Source organism: Sorex fumeus, unplaced genomic scaffold, assembly GCF_029834395.1.
Source record: "Sorex fumeus unplaced genomic scaffold, SorFum_2.1 ptg000072l, whole genome shotgun sequence".
Taxonomy (NCBI): domain Eukaryota; kingdom Metazoa; phylum Chordata; class Mammalia; order Eulipotyphla; family Soricidae; genus Sorex; species Sorex fumeus.
In genome coordinates, this window is record NW_026606129.1 from 53,438,811 (window position 1) to 53,465,453 (window position 26,643).

General features: G+C 62.1%; 1 protein-coding gene across 1 annotated transcript; it reads right to left on the minus strand.

Annotated features, from left to right (window-relative positions):
- Positions 1–2,967: 2,967 nt before the first annotated feature.
- Positions 2,968–25,791, minus strand: TKT (transketolase). The gene is made up of 14 exons (XM_056129179.1): positions 25,570–25,791; positions 15,294–15,411; positions 14,452–14,565; positions 13,185–13,282; positions 9,817–10,008; positions 8,519–8,637; positions 7,453–7,646; positions 6,908–7,072; positions 6,279–6,435; positions 6,047–6,177; positions 5,235–5,318; positions 5,036–5,129; positions 4,125–4,247; positions 2,968–3,233 (listed from the first exon to the last, which is right to left on the minus strand). The coding sequence occupies exons 1-14, from the start codon at positions 25,674–25,676 to the stop codon at positions 3,058–3,060; spliced, it is 1,872 nt and encodes a 623-aa protein (XP_055985154.1). The 5' UTR covers positions 25,677–25,791; the 3' UTR covers positions 2,968–3,057.
- Positions 25,792–26,643: the final 852 nt, after the last annotated feature.

The following is a 26,643-nucleotide window of genomic DNA, read 5'->3' on the forward strand; positions in this document are numbered from 1 at the left end:
GTTAAATGAAAAGAACAGTTGACCAAGAATACTTGACCCCAGCTAGATTATCATTCAACTTTGAATGATACAAAATTTCATGGACAAGCAACACTTAAGAGCTGCTACAATCTCTCATGCTGGCTCTGGGAGGTTTGGTTAGTAGCCTAACCCTGTGTGTCCTGCTGGGGCCAGCTGAGAAGAGGCTGGTGCCCCTCCGCCTATAGCCGTGTCAGTTGGGAGGCGGGTGGGGAGAAGTGGTCTCTGGGCCACCTGCCCCTCTGCCGAATCAGGCCAAGGAGAGCCTTAGGCACAGGCTTTATCCTCCCTGGGGGAGTCTGGGAGCAATGGCAAGTCTCCCGGGCTCCTACGGGAACTCAGTGGGTGGAATTCTAGCACATTCGACACCATGGACATGACTCTAAATCTCTTTAGTGAGAACGAGGAAGCAGAGTTTCAGGGGCTTCTTACACCTCTCAGTCCCTTGAGGTCCCTCCCAGTTTCCTAGCTCAGGAGTGGGTGTGTGGGCTTGGGGACACTGCCCTCTTCCCCCACATCCTGCCCTGGCCCCACGTGCATACCTGCCCAGGCCTTTGTCTTCTCCATAAGTTGTTAGGGGCTGGGGGGCTGGGGGGGGGGGGGCAGCAGAGGACTGTGGGGAGCTGTGGGGTAGGGGGAAGTAGGGACTTTGGGGGGCTGCAGGGGGCAGTAGGGGACTTTGGGGAGTGGCAGGGGGCAGTGAGGGACTTTGGGGGGCTGCAGGAGGCAGTGGAGGGACTGTGGGGAGCAGCAGGGGACTTTGGGGGTCTGTGTGGGAAGAGGGGACTATGGGGAGGTGTGGACAGGCTGGCTGGGCAGTGGAGACAGGCCTGGGCCTCAGCTCACTGCTTTGCTGCCCTTGCCCGCTTTCTGGAGGCTGTGTGGGCTCTGCTGACCGGTGTGCAGGACCTGAGTACCTGCTCAGTCTCCACAGGCCAACGTCCTGCAGAACTCAGGGCCTTTCTTCAGGGGCAAGCAGGGACAGCAGGGGACAGAGCCTGAGGTCCCTGGCTTCCAGTTCCCATTCTGCCCCTTACTCACTGACGAGTTAAGTGGTTGTTCCTGAATAGTATTTCAGCCTCAGCTGTGACGATGAGATCAGAGGGTGCACACCCGGCGCTGGCCTGTAGGGGTTCAGCCTCGCCACCGTCATCTGCAGTACCAGAGATGGCCACCGGGTGGCAGCCATGCCCAGCTCCTACCCCGCGCTGCGCTGCACCACCTGTGGCTGCTCACCCTTTCAAATTTCAGTTTACCGGTTTTTAGTTTTTTGAAGTAAAACAGATTTCATTTGGGGGTTTTGAAGGGAAAGAGGAAGAGAAATGTGGAAGAAAGTGAAGGGTAACATGCTCAAGAAAGAACCCCCGCTTCTCCAAGGGCAGAGAGAGCCCCTACACCCATCCCAGGATTAGACAGGAAAGCATGAAAATCCACATCTGGGGGTGGGGTAGGGGGAGATGCAGGCAGCACACACATATGCACCTTAGTTTTATTACTTTTTTCTTTTTGGGTCACAACCGGTGATGCACAGGGGTTACTCCTGGCTCATGCACTCAGGAATTACTCCTGGCAGTACTTGGGGGACCATATGGGATGCTGGGAATCGAACCCCTGTTGGCCGTGTGCAAGGCAAACGCCCTACCAGCTGTGCTATCGCTCCAGCCCTGCGCCTTAGTTTTAGATCATACGAGAAGGAGCGTCCTAACTGAGCCAGGGCAGGATGCGTGTCCCATCTGTCCCAGGAAGGAGGGACTTCATCCCAAATCCTGCATGTTCCCTTCGCTGCTGGGATTGTCAGACAGAGGCGTGGAGTTCCTAGCAGTCCAAACTGAGCCAGCAAGCAGTTGTGGGCAGCTGTGCAAACTGCCTCCTTCCATCTGGATCGTCAGACTAGCGGGCCTACAGGGGTTTCATCCTCCCCAGGAGGAAATCCGCTCTGAGGTTTCCCCAGGGACCCACCAACAGCGGGGGCGGAGGCCTCTCTCCCAGGTGACTGCTGTAACCGGCAGGTCTGTCCATCAGCACTCCCAAGGGGGCTGCTGATGAAAACTGCATCAGTGGGGGCCCCGGGAAGGAAGAGGTGGGGAGGGCCATGGCTGGAGAGAGTATCAGGGACCTATGCGGGGGCAGGGAGAACTCAGAGGGCGCAAGAGTTCAAATTTGTCATTTCAGCATTGCACCCCCACCCCCACCCCTGGGGTCCCTAGATCCCAAGCACAAATGGGACTGGCCACAAGCAGAGTCATGTGCAGGCAGCAGGGGCTGGGATCTGTGCGGCCCCCCATGTGCTCTATTACCTATCACTGAGCCCAAGGCCCCCCACGTGCCCTCTATCCTACCCCCGGGCCTCCCACGTGCTCTATCACCTGCCCCAGGGCCCCCTACGTGCCCTATCATCTACCACTGACCCTCACCTGTGCTCTGTCACTGACCCCCAAGCATCGCCTTTCAGAGCCGGGGAAGGCAATTTGCACCCAGGGTTGGAGGATCCTGTGCTCCGAGGCCCAGGGGCAAGACCTACTTTCTGCTGCTCCCAGCCCTGATGCACGCCCCCCTTCCCCGCACTGCCCTGACCACCTGGGAAGGAGAGGGGACAGTGAGGGATGTGGCCGTCAGGACACGGACTGGCCAGGTCTGAGGTTGTGCCAGCTCCTCTCACCTCCAGGGGCGACAGAAGTTCTGGGGTGACCACAAAAGGCCTCAGGGCTCGGGCTGAGAGAGTAGAGTAGGCAGGGCACCTGCCTTGCAAGCACCTGACCTGGGTTCGATCCCCGGCATCCCATACGGTCCTGCTGGGAGAGATCCCTGAGTGTAGGGCCAGGAGTAAGCCCTGAGCACCCCCAGGTGTGACCCAAAAGCAAACAACGAAAGGCCCAGGACACCCAGGGGAGGACCCACCGCCCTGGGCCGGCCCCACCCCGACTTCCAAGAATAAGCACTCGGGGCCACTGGGTTTTCTCCAAACATATATTTACCCTCCCAGACCTTTGCAAGCACCGTTGCCAGAACCCCTGGAATGTGTGGCCATGGCACCCCGCCCTAGGCCTTGGAGACCAGGCCCCGCACGGCCTTGGCGATGGCGTCCTTGTCGATGCCGAACATGGCCAGCAGCTCCGCCGGCTTCCCGCTGCGCGGCACCTGGCTCACGGCCAGGCGGGTGACGGTGACGCCGGGCTCGCCCACCACCGCGGAGCACACGGCCTCGCCGATGCCACCTGGCAGAGGAAGGGGAGTCGGTGAGAGAGCCTGGGGGGGGGAGGGCGGGGCCCAAGTGCCCACCCCTGTGAGACAAGCAGGGGAGGGCAGGTGGGTGGGCACCAGGCGGACGCTGCAGACCCTGCCACGTGGGGGAAGCCCATGGGGGGAAGGGCGGGGAGGGGCGCTGAGGATTTCTTTCTGGGTCACAGCCGGCAGGCACTGCTCAGGGGTTAGCCCTGGCTCTGCACTCAGGGATCACTCTTGGCGGTGCTCAGGGGACTAACTGGGATGCCGGGGATGGAACCCTGGCTGGCTGCGTGCAAGGCATACGCCTGACCTGCTTGCTGTACTGTTGTTCCAGCCTCTGAATCTTATTATTATTTTTAATTTTTTATTTTATTTTTGCTTTTTGGGTCACACCTGGCAATGCACAGGGGTTACTCCTGGCTCTGCACTCAGGGGTTACTCCTGGCTCTGCACTCAGGAATTACTCCTGGCGGTGCTCAGGGGACCATATGGGATGCTGGGAATCGAACCCGGGTCGGCCACGTGCAAGGCAAATGCCCTACCTGCTGTGCTATCTCTCCAGCCCCTTATTATGTTTTTTAAGAGGGGAGCCTTCCCAGCAGGATGGGGGCTAACCGGGGAGAGGGGGCAATGAAGCTCGCAGCCTTTCACTGGCCTGGCAGTTCCTCCCCGCCGCCCCGCCTGAATCTCTAACACCAGCCTTGGTGGAGACCTGAACCTCCTCCCTCCTCCTCTAGGAGTGCCATGCAGGGGTGGGGGTGGGGGGCTGCCTGGAGGCTGCTCTCTCTGCCCAGGCACTCAGAGTCCTGTCCTGCCCCTCCCGCTGCCCTCCGCAACCCCGCCCCAGGCTGCCGGAGAGCACCCCGCCCGAGGGGCCGCACCTTCATAGTAGTGGTCCTCCACCGTGAGGATTCGGCCCTTGGTGGCGCGGGCGCTGTCAAGAATGAGCTTCTTGTCCAGGGGCTTGATGGTGAAGGGGTCCAGCACGCGGATGTTGATCTTTTCTGGAAGGGAAGAAGGACGGAGCGTGCCAGAGCGTCAGGAGGTGGGCGCCGGGGATCCGCCCCGGTTCCCCCGGGTGCTGGACGTCCGGAGAGCACCAGCACAGAGCGAACGCCCAGCTGTGGCCTGTCCCTGTCCTGGGCGGGGCCCCTGGTCTGCTCAGGCCTGCAGCTGGGCTCCGGTTGGCCGAGCCCACCTCCGCCTCGGCTCAGTCCTGGCCCACCTCTTCCTCCAGGACTCGCTTGGCTCCTGCTCTCGGGGGCCACCAAGAGCAGGTCCCACCCCATATCCTGCCAGGATGTGCCAAGGGTGTGCTCCGAGCAAGGAGACAAATGGCTCCTCCCTCCATGCTCCCTGAAGCATGGAGGGAGGGCCAGGAGGGGCCTTGGTCAGAAAGGCCCAAAGCAGGGCCGTGGCCAGCAGCCAGGCTTTCTTCAAGCTGGGCACCTCGGCCTCCCCACGGCCCCATAGCCCGGGCTTTCCGCCTTCCTGCTCCTGCCCCCGCTCCTCAGAGCTGTTCCCCTGCCCCATGACATCAGAGCTTCTTTGCAGGACCCTCGGCCCTTCCCGGGGGCCCAGCTCAGCGCAGTTAAGACAGGGAGAAAGAGGTCTCCCTGGCGGAGGTGACTCCTGCCTGCCCCTGGGAGGGAAGCCGAGGCCCCACCCGAGGAACTGCTGAGACCAGCCGTGTTGAGGACTGCAGCTCCCCACCCCCCACTGTGTGGCCCCTAGGCTGGGCCCCCCAGGTTCAGGAGGGGGGCCGTGTGCACCGCAGCGCCTGGAAGCCCACCTGTCTTCAGCATCTCGGCAGCAGCCAGGGCCTCGTGCAGAGTCACACCAGCGCCGATCACAGTCACCTGGTCATCCTTGTTCTTCAGGACCACCTAGGAGCAGCGGGAGGGGGTGGTGAGGCTCAGGGCACTCAGGGACTCGGGGAGTGCGGGGGGAGGCGGCACTCGCCGGGCCCCATAGGCAGGCCCCGCACTGACCTTGGCCTGGCCGACACGGAACTCCTCATTGTTGTTGTAGATGATGGCGTTCTCTGGGCGGCTGGTGCGGATGAAGCAGATGCCCTGGTCGAGAGGCATGGGGGTGAGCGGGGGTGAGGACACGTCCTGTCCAAGAGCAGGTGACAGCCAGCGCCGTCCGGAGGGACCATGACCTTGGACCGGAGCCCCACCCACCAGCACCCCGTAGGGCCTGTGGAAGTGAGGGGGCTCTTGTTCTGACCTGCTGCTCGGGATGTGTGTGTGTGTGTGTGTGTGTGTGTGTGTGTGTGTTGTTGTATGTGTTATGTTTTACGTTAGCTGTGTTGTTTTGTGTTGTATGAGTGTTCCCTTTCATATGCTGTGTGTTGTGCTGTGTCTTTGTGTGTCGTGTGGAGTAGTGGCCCAGGGCCGCCTCCACCCTGGTGAGTGCCCCACACCCGCCTTCAGTTCCTTAAGGGCCCCCTCCCCCCACCACGGCTGGTCTGTAACCCCCGACCGGGACGCACGCAGCTACAGGTGACACACACGAGTCTGTGGCATGCCACTGAGTGGTGGCCACCCGCACCCTCAGCTTGGGGGGGGGGGGGGTGGTTCCAAAGGGCAGTGCTGCTAGGTGGGCGGTGCCAGGGACTGAGTTTTTTATGACCTCATGCCCGCCTTCGGGTACTTCCCACCGTGCAGCCATGTGGGGTGCCCCGGGCGGGGGCCACTGCCCAATGCTTCTCCTGCTCCCTGCTGAGCCCGTGCAGCCAACCGCCCCTCCTGTCCCCAGCCAGAGCGAGCACCCGCCCAGTGGGCCGGGGGGGACCAACCTTGGTGTTGGCGGCCAGCTCCACGGCCTTCTCCGTGGACACGCCGTCGCTCGGGTAGAAGACGGTGGCCCCGGGGATGGAGCGGAACATGGCCAGGTCCTCCAGCGCCATCTGCGAGGGACCGTCTTCCCCTGGGGCCCGGGAAAGGATGCACGGAGGGGTGAGGCCCCGCCCCGGGGAATGGAGCCTGCTCCCCCGCCCCTGCCTGTCTGTCCAGACCCCGGCCGCTCACCGATGGACACGCCGCAGTGCGAGCCACACAGGTTGATGTTGCTGTCGGAGATGGCGGCCATACGGATCTGGTCGAAGGCGCGCGTGAAGAAGGCGGCGAAGGTGCTGCAGAAGGGGACGGTCCTGTTGCGTGTGGCGCAGCCCACGGCGATGCTCACCTGGGTGGGCGTGGGGGGTGACGGGGGCTCTGTCACGCCTGCTGTCCCCACCCCTCCTGCACCCACCCACCCACCCACCCAACCCATGCAACCGCCCGCTTCCACCTGGAACGCCTGTCCCCCACGTCCCAGGAATGAGGGAATCACTTAAGCAATTAGCAAACACCCCACCCCCACGCCCCCACCACAGCAGGCTGTCTCTCCTCCCCAGCCCCCTGCAAAGCCCCCCAAGGTGCCCGCCAGCAGGCCAGCTCGGAGCTTAACAGAGTGGCGTGCACCCCTCCCCCTACCACGAGGGGCTCGTGAGCACCTGGGACCTCCAGGCTGGGGGCTGGGGGGGGATCTTGCCTCTCCCAGACCTAGAGTTCCCATGCCTTCTGTCACCCTGGGGTGGGCTGAGGGCCAGGACACGGCTGCCCCACCCCCCCTGCCCAGGTCCAGGTCCTCCTGGCCTCTGGCCCCCCGCACGCACCATGTTCTGCTCAGCGATGTAGCACTCGATGAAGCGTGACGGGTGCTCCTTCTTGAAGAGGTCGGAGAAGGTGGAGTTCTTCGTGTCCCCGTCCAGGGCGATGATGTGCTCGCTGGCGTGGCCCAGCTTGGCCAGCGCCTGCCCGTAAGCCTTGCGGGTGGCGATCTGGGGGGAGGGGGAGGGGGAGGGGGTGGTGAAGCTGAGGTCGCTCGGGGGAAGGAGAGGAGGGAGATGGGTGGACAGAAGCAGCCCACGGCAACTGACCTCCATGACCTCGGGCTCCACAGCCCTCGCCTCCCCCCACCCACCCCCGTGACGGTTGTGTGGGCCCACCCGCCCCACCAGGGCAGCCCTCCAGGCCCCTGCAGGCCGCGGGGCAGACATGGGGTAGTCCCAAGCTCAGGCTAAGGGACCCTGGGCTCTGGCCCCCTTGCTGTGTGGCTGTGGGCAAGTTCCTGACCCTCTCTGAGCCCTACGAGTCACCCCGGAGCTGGCTGGTGCCCAGCTACTCCTGTCGAGCAGAGAGGCGGGACCCATCTGCGCACCTTGTCCCCGACTTTGTAGCTGGGCGGGGTGGGCATGCGGATGTTGGCGATGTTCACGGAGGGCGCGTCCTCCTGGGGCGGCGTGGCCAGGATCTTCTTCTTGCTCTGGATCTGGCTGTAGATCTCCTGGATGGTCTGCTCTGCCATGTTCTTGGGCAGGGGCTTCCCGTGCCAGGCCTCCTTGTCTTCTACCCCTGAGGGCACGACAGGCGTCCAGCATGAGGCCAGTTCCCGGGCCGGGGACCCCATATGCCCACACCCGGCCTGGTGTCCTCCTGGCAGCCAGCGGCCCTGAGAAGGTAGCAAGGTCCCAGAGTCTCTCGCCGATGTCCGCCCACCCTGGAAGGCTCCCATGGGGCAGGGAGATGGCCACAGCACGTGGCCCAGCCAAACCCCTCAGCCCCACCACTGTAGATTCCCGGCCCCCCCCCCCCCCCCCCCCCCCAATGAGCCAGGCATGCCCCGACAACCTGCAGTCCCAGCTCTGAAGGCGTGAGGCCCTGTCTGGCCCTGGGAGCTGGCACCATCCACACTAACACCAGGAGTTAGGACCATCTACACTAACATGGGAAGCTGGGACCGTCCACACCAACATTGGGAACTGGGACTGTCTACACTAACCCCGGGAGCTAGCACTGTCTACACTATCACAGGGAGCTGGGACTGTACACGATAACACTGGAAGCTAGGACTGTCTACACTCACACCGGGAGCTAGTACCGACCAAGCTAACACCAGGAACTGAGACCCTATACCTGTGTGCCAGGACTAGCCTCACAGTGCCCAGGCATCACAGACTCTCAGCCCTGCGGGCCTCTGAACACTTTCCCACCATCTCTGGGGTGCTTCTCTTGAGGGAGCCCCAGGTTCCTCTGGGGGCGCCTGGGCAAGCCGCCCTTCAGCTCGAGGCAGGTCCTGGAGTTGAGCCTGTGCCCGCAGACGGGGAGGTCTCAGGTGTCCCTTCTCTCTCCCTCCGGGCTCCCCCTGCCCTGTCCTTCCCTCTCCTCCACACGGGCCCTGGCTCAGCCATGCTGACCGCTGAGCCGCCCCAGAGGTGGGCACAGACCTGAGATGCCCCGGCCCTTGAAGGTCTTGGCGATGATGGCCGTCGGCTGGTCCTTGGCCTGACCGAAGGCCTTGCAGAGTTCCTCCACGCTGTGTCCGTCCACGATGATGGCGTGCCAGCTGGGGACAGAGCGGGGGGAGGGGGGGGAGAGTCCATCAGGGGTCCCCCAGAGAGCCCGCCCACCCCCACCACACAAGCCTGGACAGTTCCAGGCCAGCCCGGGGTCTGGCATCTCTGTTCTCCATTTCCCGCCTTCCGAGGACTCTAAGAACAAATCCCCATTTCCGTTCTGGCTCTTCACCCCTGCGGGAAGCTGCTCTGGGGAGGAAACTCTGGCTGTGTGGCCCATGAGCCAGCCATCTCTGGACAGACTGTTTCAGGAGCGCCGTGGAGACACACCTGGTGGGGCTCAGGGGCCACTCCTGGCTTGGTGTGGGGGTCCTCGGGGCCCGAGACCAAACCTGTATCTCCCCATAGGCAGAGCAAGCGCTCCTGCCCACTGAACAATCTCAGGGGTCAGGGGAGCGTGGTGGTATTCAGGGGCGAGTCTGTGCTGAGGGTCATCCCCGTCAGTGCCCAGAGAACCATCAACTATGAACCCTGCTCTGTGGCCCCAGCGGCCCGACTACCTTTGGGCCCAGATTCCACACTGAAGCAGCCTGAGGCTGGAATCACTCAGAGAACGAACCACTGTTGAGCTCAGGGGGTGCTGGGGAGGGCAACCTTTTAAGGCAACCCCTTTGGGGGACCCCCTGACAAGCAGAGACTGATGTGAAGGAAGGTCCCAGGGGATGGTAAGCCAAGCTGGAGGTCCCACCCGGTGAAGAACGAGTGCTCGGGTTCTGCCCTGGGTATCGCTGTCTGCCTCTACCAGGAGGTGGCTGCCAGCCTGCCTGCCCTGCACCTCCACCCGCTGGGGGGCAGCCCGGGGGCCGGTGGGCCCCAGAGCCTACATCACCCAGACCTCGCCCTCTGCAGCTGGAGTCCCAGGGAAGCGCCATCCGATGGCTGCCAGGGTCGGCTCCACCACTGCTGTGAGTTGTTTGCAGTGAGTTTGTTCCCTGGGGGAGCACCTCAGAACCCCCTCCCCACCCAGGGCTGGCCTGTTCCTACTTCCCGGGCTGGTGAGGCTGGGGCGGGGGGGGGGCACCCAGATGGCTTCAGCCCCCGAAGGTCCCCATCCCTCAGCTTCCCCGAGCACAACCCAGCACGCTCAGGACTGTGCCCACTCAGAGCTGCCGGGAACCGCAGGTCAGCGGGGAGGAGCCCGGGACCCCTACCGCCCGCCCCGCACGCACCCGAAGGCCTCGCAGCGCTTCTGGTAGACGTCCACCTGGTGCTGCAGTGGGGCGGGGTCGCTCTGGCCCAGGCGGTTGATGTCCAGGATGGCGACGAGGTTGTCCAGCTTGTAGATGCCCGCGAAGGCCATGGCTTCCCACACGGAGCCCTCCGAGAGCTCCCCGTCACCCAGCATGCAGTAGACGCGGTAGCTGTGGGGGGGGACACAGGGCGTCAGTCACCTGCGCCCACCCCACAGATGCGTCCGGGGAGAAGGGCTGAGGGGGCACTTCTGCAGCTCCCAGAGGAGGGCTGGCTCCCCGAAATCAGGGCACAGAGGGGTCACATCAAGGCCCACCACACAAGGGCAAACAGGGATGAGGGTAGATGGCTGGCTGGACTGTGAGGTGCCCACTTCTGGGGGCAGAGGGGGGCTACTGTGCTGCACCTCTCCGGAGCAGGAATGCTGAGTGACCCTGGGGACCAGGACAGGTGGCCTGGAAGCATCTAGGCGGGGAGGCCCCAGGGGGAAGGACATGAGCCAAGGCTGGGCAGCGACAGGCCTCCCCTTCCCAGGACTGGCCCCTGCCCGAGCCTGGCCCTTCTCCAGGCCAGGGGCCTTGTCTTGCCCCAGGCACTGACAGGTCGAGTCAACTGATAGCACTGACAGGGGGATTACCGAGAGGGGGAGACACAGAGGGGTGCGGGGGGACAGTGGGCAGGGCTGCGACCATGAGCCCCTTCCCTCCCCCAGGCAAGTGCTCAGAGCAGAGGCAGAGGCTCAGGCCTGAGACTCAGCAGTGGGGGAGATTCACTGTTTGCCCTTGGTGAGGCTGGGGTCTGCAAGGCTGGGGGTGGGGGGTGGGGTGGGTCACTCTGCAGAAGGGTAGGCATCCAGACCCATGGCAGCAAGGCCAAGGTTGGGGGGTGCTGGAGCAGAGGCGGGACAGCAGGACTCAGCTGGTGTGGCCTCATGGGGCTGGAGCACAGGTCTCATGGGTCTTGCTCTCCGGCGACCAGCCCCATGAGCTAGAGGCCCCCTGGGAAGGGGGCCCCCCACCCCACCCTGGCCCCGTGGGGAAGGTTGGCTGCCTGCCCAGTCCCACCCACTTCCAGGGAAGGCCAGGAATGTGTCCTGTGTGCCTGAAGCCGTTAGGTTTAGGGGGGGCTGAAATATCCATTTAGGAATAACCCCAAACAAGGGGCAGGGGCCCTGAACGGGGGTCAAGTACCCGCAGCAGCTGCCTGGGAGGTTCCTCGACACACACAGGCCACAGGCACCGCACAAAACTCGTGGTTCGGGGCGTGGCGGTGTATGTGCACGTGTGGGGTGGGGGTGGGGAGGAGGAGCCAGGCGGTACTGGGGACCAGGTCCAGTGCTCCCGCATGCGAAGCCTGTGTGTGCTCCAGCCCTGGCAGCCACCTCCTGGCATCATGCAAGCAAGGTTCAGGACAGGAACTGGCACAGGGAACTGCTCAGATGTTTACACTATCCTTAAGAATCGGGTACGGGGGCTGGAGCGACAGGACAGCGGGGAGGGCGTTTGCCTTGCACGTGGTCAACCTGGGTTTGATTCCCAGTACCTCATAAGGTCCCCCGGGCATTGCCAGGAGTGATTCCTGAGTGCAGAGCCAGGAGTAAGCCCCAAGCATTGCAGGGTGTGGCCTCCTGACTAAAAATAAATAAATAAATAAATAGAATCTCCCCCTCAATAAGGGAACGGTTTTGTAAAACTGTATAAATGTTAGCAGCACAGATTGTCAGTTTTACTTCTTACTACGAAGAGCAGGAAATAGAGCAGGTTGTTGGCACTATTTAAACTGGAGGAGGCTGGCGAGAAAGTGTTTTGTTCCTTGGAATACTTTGGTCTATTTCAAATAGGCATTTTATAGCAAAAAGACAAAACGAAAAACAAAACCACCTGAAAGAAACGTGGAGGAGCTAGTGATGTGGACGGCCGGCCGGGCCACTCTGGCTGGGGTGGGGACGGCCTGGAGCAGGCCGTGGGCTATCAGATCGCCACCCCAGAAGCCTGGCACAGCCTGACAATCCCCTGGCATCCTGCCACGCCCAGCTGCCAGGGCGGCTGGTGCAACCGGCCCTTCTCCTCACTGGGGGACACGACCCTCCCCCCCTCCCCGGGGATCCTCAGGATCCTCGGGAATGAGGAACCTACACCTCTGCTTCTGGGACAAATACTCCAACACACACCCCACCCCCAGGCTTGTTCCACACACCCTGGGGAGCTGGCTTGGCCACAATGGAAAGTAGCTGCTCTGTTAGGCCAGTGCCTCCCTCTCTCTCCAGCCTGCAGTGCTGACTCCAGGCATTCCTTCGGGCCCAGCCCCCAGCCCTGCCTGCACCCAGCTCCCCCTATCCCAGCCTGCATGCACCCAGCCAGCCCAGCCCCCAATCCCAGCCTGCACCCACTAGGCCCAGCCCCCAGCCCTGCCTGCACCCAGCCCCCCCAATCCCAGCCTGCACCCAGTAGGCCCAGCCTACACCCAGCCCCCCGCCCCATCCCAGCCTGCACCCAGTAGGTCCAGCCCCCCAGCCCAGCCTGCTCCCCACTGCTCCAGGTGCAGCCTCAGCCCAGCTCCCGAGTCCTCAGCAATTGGCCACCACTAACGCCCATGGCTGCCCTCTGGCTCTGGCTTCTTCTGTCATGGTGTGGATTGCCTGGAACCAGTAACCAGCCCTAGGGCCGAGCTCTTGCTGCCAAGGTCCTGGAGCTTCCTTCCCAGAGGAACCCCCAACCACGATAGAATATGCTCAAGCCACCAACACTGCACAGAGAATCTAAGGGCTGACTGCTGAGGGTTTTCGATTCCTAAACCCCCCACCCTCGCCCCGTCTACCAGAGACCCCCATCCAAAGGCCCAGTCTACAGCAAGCAGAGTCCAGGGCCAGAACGCTGCTGGGGTGGGGGTGCTGCGGCAGCAAGCCCCACCCCCGGCTCAGGATGCCCACCCACACTAGCAGGCCCAAACCCTTCCTGAGGTGTGTTTCTCAGCCAGCTGAGCGGGGAAGGAAGCTGGGATGCCCAGAACGCTCCAGAACAGGCAGATCTAAGAACAAGGAGCTCAGGACTGGACTCAGGGTCCCGAGTCAGACAGCAGGGGTAACCGGGACTCCTCAGCAAAGACCCCGCCAGGGTATGAGGTCAGGAGTCTGGGCTTGGGGCTGGCCTGGCCTCTGGCCCACCTTTGTCCGCCCGGGGCCCATGTCCTCATCTGAAGGGGCTGTGGGGAGGCGGGGCTTGGGGCCAGGCTCGGGGGTGTCTGCAAGGACACATCAGGTAGGTCAGCCGAGGCTGGGGACCATCCTCTCCTCTGCCCTCCCCTCCCCTCCCCGGCAGGGGCTGATGAGGGCGGGTGCGCAGGTTACCTGGCTTTGTCGAAGTATTTGCCCGTGTAGGCCATCCCGCAAGCAGCGCCCAGGCCCTGGCCCAGCGAGCCAGTGGCCACGTCGGTGAAAGCTTGTTTCTGTCAAAACAGGAGGCGGGTCACTCACGGGGACAGACGGGGAAGCAGCGTGCTGCCCAATTTCCTCCCTGGACTCGCGGCTTTCAGACCAGAAGCGTAGACCGGGGCCGCCAGAGGACTGTACACCCTGGGACGCTCCCGTGCCCCCCACAGGCCGCAGGACTTGGGCGCGTTCTCCGAAGCCCCCTCAGCAGTAGTGGCAGTGGCGGGAACTCAGCCTGAGCCTGTCTGGACCACATGCCCTCAGCCTCCGGTTGTGTCCGCCACAACTCGCACGGTGGCTTAGAGTAGTCATAACAAAGCCAGCAGCACTGGCCCATTTGGGTGACCCTGTTTCCCTTTACGGCTGGGTCTCAGGAGCGGAGCCTCCTAGAGGTACCTTCTGGCTGGCTGTGCGGACCTGAGGGTTCTGAGCTTGGGGACACACAGACACACACACACAAAGCTTGAGCTTAGGACACACACACAGCTTGTGTGACCTGACACACACATACACACAGAGTTTGTGCAGACCTGAGGGTTCTGAGCTTGGGACACACACACACACACACACACACACACACAGCTTGTGCTCCAGCCACACACACACACACACACACACACACACACACACACAAACACACACACACAACACACACTGAGCTTGTGCTCCAGCCCGTCTTGATGGGTGCCAGGGAGTGTTTGTCTCACATATACAGCTTGTGCTCCAGACACACACACACACACAGAGTTGATGCTCCAGCCCCAGTCCTGATGGGTGACAGGGAGTGTTTGTGGCAACCCAGGAGCTGTGAATAGCCAAGGGACTAGCACCCCAAGGAGAAAACGGGGTGACCGGCTTCGGCTGCATCCATCTCACTATTTCCCAGTGAACCCCCGTCTGGCTCAGGAGGCCCCGCAGGGGAGAAGTCCGGCATTTGGCGGTTGAGGGGAGGCTCCCTGCAGCCTACCCTGATCCCCGCCGGCCAGAACCTGAAAGGTCCCAGCGGCAGCACCGCCATTGGGGGCGTGCCCGGAAGCCCCCAGGTCCTTCCTTCCTCCCTCACAGCCCCACTGGCCTTTCAACACTCCCAGCATCTCCGTGGGAACCCCACCCACTCCCCACAGGCCTTGGGTAACAGGAAGTGAACACAGGCCTGGGGGAAGGCGCCTGGGGGAGGGGCACTTACAGGGACGGGGTGTCCATCTAAGTCAGAGTTGATCTTCCTCAGGTTCAGCAGCTCTCCTTCGGGCAGGAAGCCGGCCTCAGCCCACACAGCGTACAGGATGGGTGCCGCATGGCCCTGCGGGGGGGGGGGGGGGGGGGGGGGGGGGGAGGAGGGGAGGGGGGGTTAGGGAAGGTGGGCAGGTGGGGGGGGGAGGGCTGCTTCCTGGGGGCTCCCTCGGCACCCAAAGACCAGGGCCTGGCTGAGCCTGCTGGGCAGGTCCCCTTCAGAGCCAGAAGCGACTTGGAGGTCACTGCCCTTCCGTTCTTCCCAGACCAGCGTTCCCGCAGCCAGCAGCCCAGGGCCGCTGGCCGCTGGACAGGTGCTGGGAGCAGCTGTGAGGTCAGCCCCTGCCAGAGCCTGGCGGGCGGGCAGCCGGCTGCCCTGATCCCTGCTCCCTGGCACTGAGCGAGCTTGGACAGACTTCTGAGAGCCCAGGCCTCTCCCCGGGGACCCAAGGCCAGGAGCCTGGCAGGGGGCCGGGCACCGCAGGATCTGCGGCATGGTGTGTGGCTCTGACTCTCCCGGGTATGCATCTGTGGGGGCCGGGGAGCCCACGAGAGCCAGTGGCAGCCTTGGGACAGCGGCTCAGCCTGATACACACAGCAAGTCACAAAGCTGCACCCCAGACCCGGACGCACGTCCCGCCCGCCCAAGCTTAGAGACGGGCAATTCTTCCCCCATGTCTTCCCGCCACGCTGCCAGGTGGGCAAAGTCAGATGCCCAGGGAAGGGCAGAGCTCAGCCAGCACCCCTTCATCCCCCAGGGCCGGAGGTTAGTGGTGGGCGGGCTGCCTGGCCCCCTACCTTGGATAGCACGAAGCGGTCGTTGTGAGGGTTGCGGGGGTCCTGGGCCTTGTAGCGCATGGTGTGGAAGAAGAGGACGGCCATGATCTCGGCGGCACTGCAGCAGGACGTGGGGTGGCTGTGGCCGGGAGAGAGACACGCCTGAGTCATGGCCCCTGGCCCTGGCCCCTGTGCGGGGACCTCACGGCAGAAGGTCCCCACGGGTAGTCACGGCCCGGTTTTTCCGAAAGCCACACGCTCCTGCTCCTGGGACGGGGGTACCCGGGGTCACGGAGAATCACAGGTTGTGGCCTAGGGCAGCTGGGGGGGTGTCTGAGATGGCAGTGACCCTCAGGGCCACAGTGGGTGGTGGGCAGACCTGCTTCCCACCTCGGGCTCCAAGCAGGGCCCAGACTGACTGCCGAGCTGAGCGGTATCTGGGGGGGTGGGGGAGGAGGGCTTGGCCCACTCAGCAGGGGTGCCCTGCAGCTCCTGGGCTGAGCCACCATGAACCTCTCTCTCCCTGCTGCCTCCACCGTGGCGGTGGATGTCTGCAAACTGGGCCCTGGTTCCCTTCGAGCTTCATGGCCCAAGTCAGGGGCCATATTCAGAAAAGGACATTCTGAGGGGTGCTTGGAGTCACACTTCGGGGGCAGAACTTCCTGGGCCAAGTGCACTGCCTTGTCTCCTACAAAGGGTATGTTTACACGGAAGCACAGATTCCTTCTGCCCCTGGACAAGAGCCACTTGTCCTTCGGGGGCTTGGGGGGGGGGCACGTGCTGAGGGGTCCCCGACTCTTGTTCTAATAATTGTTCTTACACTTACAAGACGAAGGAACTGGCCCTAGGACATGCCAGAACCACATCTTACAGAGGCAGCTCGCTGAGGCCTTCCAAGCTTCCCAGGGCTTGTCCAGGCCTCAGACGAACCCTCCGATCGCGGACCGCATGCATGCAGCCTGCTCCATGCGGCCTCCGGGGCTGCCAAGGCCTTTCACCCCGAAACATGCCCTTTCACCCTGAAACACCCGCGGCCCACATGCAGCGTCGCGTTCACGAGAGCTTGGCGCCTCCCCAGTCCTCGGTTCCACTTACGCCACCCCGGGCCCCCCCCATCCTCCCCCAGCAGGTTAGGGGTGAGTCACTCCCAGCACAGACACGTTCATTAGTAGAGAAATCCGGAGCGGTCCATGCCGGTTTAGTCGCCACACCCCCCGGCACACGAGCACCTCAATACTTAGCCTGTCTATGGACTCCTGGCAGAGGGAGAGGCACTAGACCTGGAAGAGGGAGGTGAGCCAAGGTCAACGAGAAGCCCTGGCCCACCGGGTGGGGCCCCACGCCACCCTGCTCAGCGCCAGCCTCCAGCCGAAGTCCCAGCACCCCTCAGCTGGACCGCTGCCCTGCCTACCCCAGGGGCAGTGGGCACCATCACCTAGGGACTGGAGAGAGGGTACGGCCGGCTGAGAGGCGACCCCAGCACCCAAGCCCACCAGGAGTGATCCCGGAGTGCTGAGCCAGGAGTCACCCCTGAGAACTCGGGTGTTCCACCCCCCCCAGCCCCCCCCCCCCCCAACACACAAACACACAAAACAAATCGAGACCTTGTGGGTCAGAGCTAGGAACGAGGTAGGGTGCCGGTCTTCCATGTAGCTGACCTGGGTTCGAACCCTGCCACCACACTGCTGGCTGCCCAGAAACGCTGGAAGTAACTAAGCGTAGAGCCAGGATGAGCCCCAGCCCTCCCAGGAATACCCCAAAACCTAAACTTCCTCGCAGTGCCCCCCCGCCTCAAAGCCAAGACCTTGTGCCGGAGACCCAATAACGGGGGCTAAGGCACGTCCCTTGCATAAGCTGCCCATCCCAGTTTGGCCCCCAGCACCTCACGGTCCCCCCACGGCTGCTGGGGTGGCCTAGGTAATGGCCGAGACCGCCGGGCCCAAGCACCAGTGCATCCTTGGGCCTTTGTATTGGACCTCGGGTCCACTTGGCCAAGAACCGCCAGGAGTAGCGCCAGGGTCCTGGAGCACCACCTCGGCGGCCTCCCAACGAAAAGAAATCAAACCCCCAAAGTCACAAGGCTGTCAGAGAGAGAGCAGAAAGGAGGCACAAAGGAGGGTGAGGGGGTAGGAAGAAGCCCCCGCTGCCCTGTCCACCCCACCGGGGACAGACGTCAGGGCGCACGCACTGGCGCACATGGCAGGAGCGTGCCCAGGCTGGCAGAGTGGGGGAGGGCGGGCAGTCCGTCGTGAGAGCACAGGTTGCACAGTAGCTGGGCCGTGGCCGCCACCTGCCCCACGAGGCCCGTGAGGTGACGTTTGGTTCCCGCCCCTGCGCAGGCTAGGCTGGCATCCTGCTGGCCCGTCTCCATCTCTGCTGCTGGGAACAGAATAAGGGAGCCCGAGGGGCCAGCGGTGCTTCCGGGGACGCTCCCTCTGCCGAGGAAGGGTGAGGGCTTGTGCCATCGAGCTGGGTGACGCAGGCCAGGCTCCATCACAGGACTAACAGGCCAGCCAGGGACGCCAGCACTCTGACAGCCTTGGCGAGATAAGCTGCTGTGCTTCAGAATACAGACAAGATGCCCATGAAGAGAGCACCGACCACGGGGCGGGAGAGAGAGGGCAGCGGGCACGGCGTCTGCCTTGTAGCCAAGCCAGGTTTTGATCCCTGGCACCTCACCCACTCTCCTGAGCCCTGCCAGGAGTGATCGCTGAGAGCGCAGAGCCAGGAGTAAGCCCTGAACACTGCCAGGTGTGGGTGGAACGAACGAAAGAAAGAAAGAAAGAAAGAGAGAAAGAAAGAGAGAGAGAGAAAAAGAGAAAGAGAAAGCAAGAAAATAGGAGAAAGAGAGAAAGAGAGAAAGAGACAGACATTATCCAAAATTGGGGGGAGGACACATGAATGAAAAATCAATCGCTAAGATCCACTAGGAAAAGTTGGAGAAAGATAAAGCTCAAAGGCAAGAGGAAGATCAACGTGTGAAACTGGAAGTAAATACGGAATTAAATAAATCGGGTTGAAAACAGAGAGTCAAAATCTAAGGAATGCCTGATAAGGCGGGATCTCGAAGAAGAAGGGGTAAGAAGGTGGAAAGAAGGGGCACAGGAGCATGTGACAGCGGGGCCGAGAGGTGACCCGGCTGGTACGGCCATGCATGCGGCTGATCTGGGCCCCATCCCCCAGCATCCCATTCGGGCGGGCCCCAAGCCCCACCAGGAGTGACCCCTGAGCCCAGCCAGGTGTGGCCCCCCCAAATAAACACCAACCAAAGGCGAAACAAAAGCGAGACGGGGCTGGAGTGAGAGCTAGCGAGGGTTGGAGGTGTTAGTGTGGCAAGCTGGACGCCCTCCGCCCCCACCCCAAGTGGGATAAAAGACTCCCAACAACCAGCTGCAAATACACTCGGAAAGAGAAAATGGAAAACAACTGCGTGCCCAGAAGGATTCAGGAAGAAAGGGAAGAGCAGCACCGCCCTGAACTCTCACCAACAACGTGGGGACGACAGGGCTCTGCCCGGGACCTGCTGAGGAGTAGCCGCGGGTGTCGCCGTGGAACGAGGCCCCTCACCGAATCCAGGGGCAGCACTTCCAGAGAGGAGGAGGGGGCTGCCCAGAACTGCCAAAAGCCCCGTGACAGCCCAGTGATGCCTGTGGATGGGCTAGGGGGTCCACTACCTAGAACTCGCACGTTACTAACTATAGCACTGTCCTCCCGTTCATCAATTTCCTCAGGCGGGGCACCAGTAATGTCTCACAACGAATCGTGAGACTTGCTGTTACTGTGTTTGGCATATCGAATACGTCACGGGGAGTTTGCCAGGCTTCGCCGTGCAGGCGGGATACTCTCGGTAGCTTGCCGGGCTCTCCGAGAGGGGCAGAGGAATCGAACCCGGGTCGGCTGCATGCAAGGCAAACGCCCTACCTGCTGGGCTATCACTCCCGCCCACACATTACTAACACAGGCACTTAATCTCCTCCTGGTGGTGCTCAGCGGAACCTCGTGTGGTGCCAGGAATTGAACCTGGGTCGGCCATGTGCAGGGAGAGCGACCTCCCTGCTGTACTCTCTCTCCGGCCCACGCGGCCCTGTGTGGCATCTCCAAGACCCTTGGTCTTTCCTGATGCTCCCAATCTGACGCCTGAGCTGGGTTCTCCCTGGAAGAACTCTTTACATCCCTGAAGACAGTTTCACGCCAACCCGCCAACCTCCGCACCACATCACCTCCTCCAAGAAGTCCACCCTGACCAGACTATCTCAATAACGCTTGTCATCGCCGGCTGGCCCTCTCTCCTGCTGTAACCTGAGCTCAGGAGGGCACTCGAAGCCTGAGGCACGTGCCTCACCCAGCGCTCCCGGTCAAGTGGAGACTGGACAGTAAGCGGAACCCAACAGAATGAGGGTCAGGTTTCCTGCACCTGCAGAATATTCCTATTTGGGATAATTTGGTAGGAATGTTAAAAAAAAAAAAGTTTCCCGTAAGATTAACAGTAATGCATAATACTCAAAAGGACAGAAAGAGCAGGTGGGATTGTGCCTGCCACAGAGGCAGGAGGTGGGAAGGGGTGGGGGTGGGGGGAGGGATACTGGGAACATTGGAGGTGGGGAATGGGCACTGGTGGAGGGGTGGGTACCTGAACATTGTTGGACTGAAACGCAATCATGAAAGTCTGTAAATGTATCTCACGATGATTCATGAAAATAAAAAATTGAAGGAAAAAAAAAGATTAACGGTAATTGCACCCTCCGACTTAAACAACAGCCTCCCAGACCACCCCAAAGAGGAGCTCCACGTGTGGGTGGGGCCCAAGCCTCAGGGGTCTGTTTCAAGGGTCTGGCACAGTGCACAGAAAGCGGCAACTGCTCAGCAAATAATAGCACAGCGGTAGGGCGTTCGCCTTGCACGCGGCCAACATGGCCGACCCGAGTTCGATTCCTCCGCCCCTCTCGGAGAGCCCGGCAAGCTACCGAGAGTATTCGATATGCCAAACACAGTAACAACAAAGTCTCCAATGGAGACGTTACTGGGCCCACTCGAGCAAATCGATGATCAACGGGAGGGCCTTTACCTTTAACTTTTACTATAGCAGACTGCGTCCAATCTATTCTTTTTTCTTTTTTTTTTTTAGATTGTTTTTTGGTTGTAGGGCCACACTTAGCGGTGTTCAGGGTTTGCTCCTGGCTCTGGCCTCAGGAATCACTCCTGGCAGGCTCAGGGGACCAGACGTAATGCCAGGGATAGAACCTTGGTGAGTCACAGGCAAGGCCAGCGTCTTATACACTGAGTGACCTCTCCAGCCCCAAATCTATTCCTCATCTTGAGGGACGGGGGAAATAACCGGCCCAAGGGCAAACTGGGGAGCGGAGGATAAAACACAGCACTCAGCTTCTTTACTAACGGCCTAATAATGGCCCCTGGGCCCTGGGTAACTGCCCCAACCATGCGCTCCAGGGCAGGGAGGCCAGACCTGGGGGGACTTCGTGCTGCTCTGGAAGAGGATGAGGAGCAAGTCAGGGGTGTTGCTCGAAGCTGGGCTTGGGGAGGGCTTGCCAAAGAGCGCCATGGCTTCCCGTGGTGGCACGGGGCAGTCCTGACTCGGGTGGGGTCCACTCAGAGAGGCTTTCTGAACACTACCTTGGATGGAAGTTGCTGAGTTAACTGAGCTCAACTCTCAAAGTGCTGGTATGCAGATTACCCCTCGGTTAAGGAATTCTCGCCTGGGTTTGTTTGGAGGTCACACACACACACACACACAGGGGCTCTGGAGCCAACACCTGCCTGCCTGTCTGCCCGGATGGGACCCACCCGGGGCCCCGGGTACACACAGCACGGGCTCAGCCCTTGGATTTGACATCCTGGCATACCACCAGGGGCTCACACTTGAGTGAAGCTTAAGTAACATAAGTTACAGCTGAAGTCAGTGTGTCAGGTGTGTTCAGTCTAGTCTACCCTGAACGGAAAGGCTTTAAAAGGAGGGGGGGGGGTGTGGGGTGTGTGTGTGGGGTGTGTGTGTGTGTGTGTGTGTGTTAAGGGAAGTGCACTTGCCTTAACACACACACGTGGCCAGCCCCAGTGTCTCCCTGGCACCACATACGGTCCCCTGAACACAGCCAAGTACACCTCCCCTGCAAATACATAAGCATTTTTTAAAAAGGAGGTGTGTGTGTATGGGGGGCGGATTGATAGTACAGTGTATAGAAGGCTTGCCTTGCACACAGCTGACCCAAGTTCAGTCCCCGGCATCCCACATGGTTCCCTGAGCACAGAGTCAGGAGTGATCCCTGAGCACTGCCGGGTGTGGCCCCAAACAAACGAACACACAAACAAGCAAGCAAAAGGAGGTGAGCTGCTGAGAGCGCCACAGAGAAAACTCGAGTGTCCTATTTGGTACGGCCCTCAGAGACGACACCCAGAGTCTGCCTGGGTGCGACTGACCCCTGAACAAGAAGCCCCAGCCGGGGTGGGGGTCGTCCCAGTTCTCACCAGCCCCCGCCGAGTTGCGTCCACTGTGCAGCACCATCCAGGGGCGTGCAGAGTCCGCGGGAGGACCCGGCGGGGCGCAGAAGGCTGCGTGCAGGGCAATAAGGAAGCTCCTGACTTGGCGGGATCAGGGTCTGCGACAGAGGCAAAGTGCAGGGGTCAAAGGGGCGCTCAGGGTCAGGGGAAGCCACGAGAACCCGTCAGCCTGGGGCTGGAGCAACAGCTCAGCGGGTAGGGCGTTTGCCTTGCCTGCGGCCGACCCGGGTTCGATTCCCAGCATCCCATATGGTCCCCTGAGCACCACCAGGAGTGATTCTTGAGTGCATGAGCCAGGTGTAACCCCTGAGCATCGCCAGGTGTAGCCCAAAAAGAAAAAAAAAAGAGAGAGAGAGAGAGAGAACATGTCAACCTGACCCTCCTTCGGGGCCAGGCTGGGCTCTCAGCTGCCCCTCAGCCCCGTGGAGGTCAGGGGGGTGGGGCAAACGGCCTCCCCGGAAGTCAGTCAGGGAGCCCCACAGTGCATTGGGCAATGCTGCGGCCCGGGCAATCCAACGGCCGCCCAGGCGGGGAGGGGGGCCACACGGGGTCAGAGCCAGGCTGCCGCAGGCCTGGTTGCTAGGGCAGGGGGTGGCGGGGCATTTCCTGTCCTGCCAACTCTCCCAGGTCACTGGGAGCACAGCCCCTCGGAGCAGGCCCACAGCCGAGAGCCCCAGTTTGAAAACAACCTGTCGGGCAGGGCAACCTCTTCCAAGATTTGGGGAAACCGAGGTCGGAGACGGGCCCACCAGCCAGGCCAGGAGACGCCCCCCCCATACTTTCTGAGGCCTCCTGAGGCCCCTCAGCCATGCTGGACGATGCAGTGTAGCCCCCCTGCGCTGGGAGAACTTGACTGACTGCCCGACTGTCCCCCCGCCCCACCCTGGAAGTTTCTCACAGGGGAAGCTGGTGTCACTCTTCACACACCTAAGTGAGCTGTTGGACCCCAACTGCTGCCCACCCACTGCACCCCCAACTCCACCCCGCCAACAATGAGCCTCTGTGTGCGCTGTCCCTCCTCACTGGGCCCAGCTCCCGAGAGGTCAGTGTTCTCCCTGTGCGGCCCACGGACCCGGGTCACCAAAGGCCGGAAGCCACGAAGCCAGCTGACCCCCCTCGGGCCCTCCGTGACAGCTCGTCTCAGTCCAGCCCTGGGCAGCCACGAAAAGGCTTCACCAAGCGGAAGCCCCTGCCCTGACCTGGTCACTGCGGCTAGGCCAGCGCCCACAGCACCCAGCTTCCACTTGAGGGAGCTCATCGCTGCCCCCGCCCCCCCGTCTTGCCTTCCTTTACTACTTCTGGGGCACACAGGGCCTCCTGGCACACCCCTTTCAAAATCTCTCTTGTGCCAGGGCTTGCCCTGCAAGGTCACTTCCTTCACTGGACTCTCTCTTTTCCTGTGTCTTCCACACACAGCAAGCACAGCCCACCCCCCCGGGTCCGGAGCCTCCCCCGAGGCCAAGCCAACACCCTACGCTGAGCTGTCCCCCACCAACCAGAGCGCTTTGTGGCATCATCACAGTGGAAACACACCCCGACCCTCACTTGCCACACACACTGTCTATTATTTTTCAGGGGAATGTTTGTTACAGGGATCAAGGCCCTGCCTTGCACGTGGGCAGCCCGGGTTAGACACCCGGCGCTGCATACAGACCCTGGAACTGCCAGGAGTGATCCCCGAGCACAACCAGGTGTGGTCCCCTCCCTAGTCCCCCCCAAACAAACAAGAGCCAACGAGACCCAAGACCCTTCTTCTCTGGAGCCCCTCCTGCAGTTTTAGATATTATTTTTGTGTCCTTTCAAACGGTGATTCATCCCTGCACCTGCCGGTCCCCTCCCCAGTTTCTCTCCATTCTCGGACCGTGCGGCCCACCTGCCTCAGGGATCTCCCAGGAACGACTGTCCATGTGGACCATCCCCACTCCTGCTCTGCCCCAGTGCCAAGGTAGGGCAAGTCACAGAACCAAAGACTCAGTTTTCTGGTCATTCAAATGGGAATGAAAGAGGCTGTCTGGAGGGTTATGTTCAGGACGTAGGACATGCTGCTACTGACGAAGGCTGTTGTCACAAGGGGTCCCTACCACGGATCTCAGGTCACCAGACCCCAGAGAGCCTGCTGCCTGCCTATAGGGGGTTCAGCAAGGCTCTGTGGGACAAATGGCCCCGGAAATGGTCAAGGGAAGTGGGTTTAGTCACACGGGGCATCTAATGCAAGGTGTGTAGGCCTACTCTGTGCAGGGCTGGGGGCTGGGGCCGTGGCTCCCCAAGTCAATGGGGGTCAAGTGGATATAAACCACAAGAGTCCGTCCAAAGGGTGCATGGGAGGGAAGAGAGAGCAGCCAGAAGAGGTTCTATCCCTTCTGAGAACTTTTTCCTTTTCCTTCTCAGAACTAACTTCTCTATCACACTATGTAAAGGTGGGGGTGGGGGGGCAGGGAGTGTCTCACTGACTTGGGGCAGGACCCAGATGTCTAAAAGGCACAAACGGGGAGTATGGACTCATCCAAAGACCAAAACCAAACTTCCTTATTTTTTTTTAACTTTTTTTTCTTTTAAATCGAATCATCGTGAGATAGCCCATTACAAAGCTGTTCATGGAAACTATTTTTACCTATTAGTAAGATACATTCTGGGGGCAGGAGTGACAGCATTTGCATTGCACGCGGTCAACCTGGGTTGGATTCCCGGCATCCCATATGGTCCCCTGAGCACCGCCAGGGGTAATTCCCGAGTGCAGAGCCAGGAGTAACCCCAGTGCATCGCCAGGTGTGACCCAAAAAGCAAAAAAAAAAAAAAAAAAAAGGAAAAAAGACACATTCTGTATGAGACTGGCCACAGGTCCGCCTTTCTTTCCTGGGAGGGCAATTTGAATGAAAAACGCCCCTGGGAACCACACCTCCCTCGCTCGGAGCCCTCGGTGTGCCCCCCAAGCCCCCACCCGGGTATCTTTTCCCCGAACTGGGGGTGGAGGGGGGGGCCCTGCGCTCAGTTTCCTGGGATCCCCACAGCCTCCCGTGGGCGTCGTCGAGAGGTTCCCATTTTACAGGCCAGAGAACGGGCAAGGCTGGGACCCTCTCGGCCCCGCTACCCCCGGCCCTCGGGCTGCCCGGCGGCCACTGTCCGCGTCACCGGACACCTTCCCGGAGGGAGGGAGGGAGGGAGGCTCCCGGGGCTCAGCGAGGGCCCTTCGCTCCACCTTCGGGGCCGGGGGGAGGGCGCTGGGGGTGGGGCGCGCGGCGGCCGGCCCGGGGACTTCATTCCGGACGGGTGGCAGGGCCCGGCAGGCCTCCCCTCCCCCCTCCCGTTCCCGCCGGGGGCCGGGCCCCGCACACCGCACGCACACACACACGTGGCCGCCGTGCCCTGCACGCCCCGCACCCGGGAAACCCCCCCCACCCTCCTGCCGGGCGCGCTCCAGGCGGGCGGCTCGGGCTCCAGCTCCAGTGCTCGCCGAGCCAGACCCGAGGAACAGTTGCTGCTGGGGGTGCGGGGGGGGCGGGGAGGGCGCGCGGGAAACGCGGAGCGTCGGTTTATCCTCCCCGGCCGCGAACGGGCGGGCGCGGCGGGTGCCCGCGGGGAGCCGCGAGGGGGGGCGCGCGCGGGCGCGGGCGCGGGCGCGGGCGCGGGGTCTGCCCGGCGCGGCGGCCCCGGCGACCCGGCAGGACCGGCCCGGGCGCCGCGGTCGGCCCGGCCGGGGGCGCGGGGAGCCGGGCCCCGCGCGAGGCGCGCGCCCCCACCGGCGGCGCGCCCTACAGCCGGGCCCCGCGCGCGCGCGCGCACTCACCCCGAGCCCGCCGCCGTGGTGGCCTGGATGGAGCTGATGCGCAGGCGGTTGGCCGTGTCCTTCAGGGCCTGCAGCTTCTGCTGGTCCGGCTTGTGGTAGCCCTCCATGGCGCGGCCGGGAGCGGGAGGATGCGGAGACGCGGGCGGCGCGGACACGCTCGGGCGGCGACAGGCGGCGGCCGAGGCGCGGCGCCGCGCGGGGGCGCGTTAAGACCCGCGGGGCCCCGCCCGAGGGGGCGGGCCGGGGCGGGGCGCGCGCATCACCCCAGCCCCGCGTCGCCGCGCGCCCCGCCCCGCCCCTCCTCGGCCCCGCCTCGGCCCCGCGGCCCGGACCGGGAAACTGAGGCCGCCCTGGGCCCGGTTCCGCCGGCCCGGGCTTGCCCCCGCCTTTTCCCTCTGCCCCCCGCCCCCCGGGCGGGCGTTAACCTCCGGTTCTGTGCTTGCCTGCTGGGGGCTCCAGTTTGCCCGCGCGCTCGCGTCTTCGGGGCAGGTGGCTGCCTCCTCCCTCCCTCTCTCCCTCCCTCTATAGCCCTGCGTGCAACTGAAATGGAATTTCCTTGGTCATCCCACGGCTCAGACGAGCGAATCCAGCCTGGTTCGTGCAGGTGCTCTGGGGCTTTGGGGCTCTGGTCGCTCTGGTCCAGCCCTGTCTGCACACCCCATCCCCAAGGGAGAGAGAAGGGAGAGCCCAGGACCTGGAAGAGGGACAGGAATTATGGAAAAGAATAACCTCAGGAAGAATGTGTGTGTGTGTGTGTGTGTGTGTGTGTGTGTGTGTGTGTGTGTGTGTGTAAGAGAAAGAGAGAGAGAGAGAGAATGAATGAATACAGGTCAGATGTGTGTGTGTAAGAGAAAGAGAGAGAATGAATGAATACAGGTCAGATGTGTGTGTGTAAGAGAAAGAGAGAGAGAGAGAGAGAGAGAGAGAGAGAGAGAGAGAGAGAGAGAGAGAGAATGAATACAGGTCAGATGTCACCCGAAAACTTAAAAAAGAAATAATAGTGTGGACTGGAAATCAGTAGAAGCTTGTTCCTAGGGCCTCAAGCGCTGCTGACTTTCAGAGAGGTGACCGGGA

What these genes read in the sequence shown, in the direction of transcription:
- TKT (XM_056129179.1), bottom strand. Translation starts at nt 25,676, where the DNA reads ATGGAGGGCTACCACAAGCCGGACCAGCAGAAGCTGCAGGCCCTGAAG. An exon ending in ACCACGGCGGCGGGCTCGGG is followed by an intron (nt 15,412 to 25,569) that starts GTGAGTGCGCGC and finishes TCCCGGCCACAG; the next exon opens with CCACCCCACGTCCTGCTGCA. An exon ending in AGCTGGCCGCCAACACCAAG is followed by an intron (nt 5,319 to 6,046) that starts GTTGGTCCCCCC and finishes CCTCTCGACCAG; the next exon opens with GGCATCTGCTTCATCCGCAC.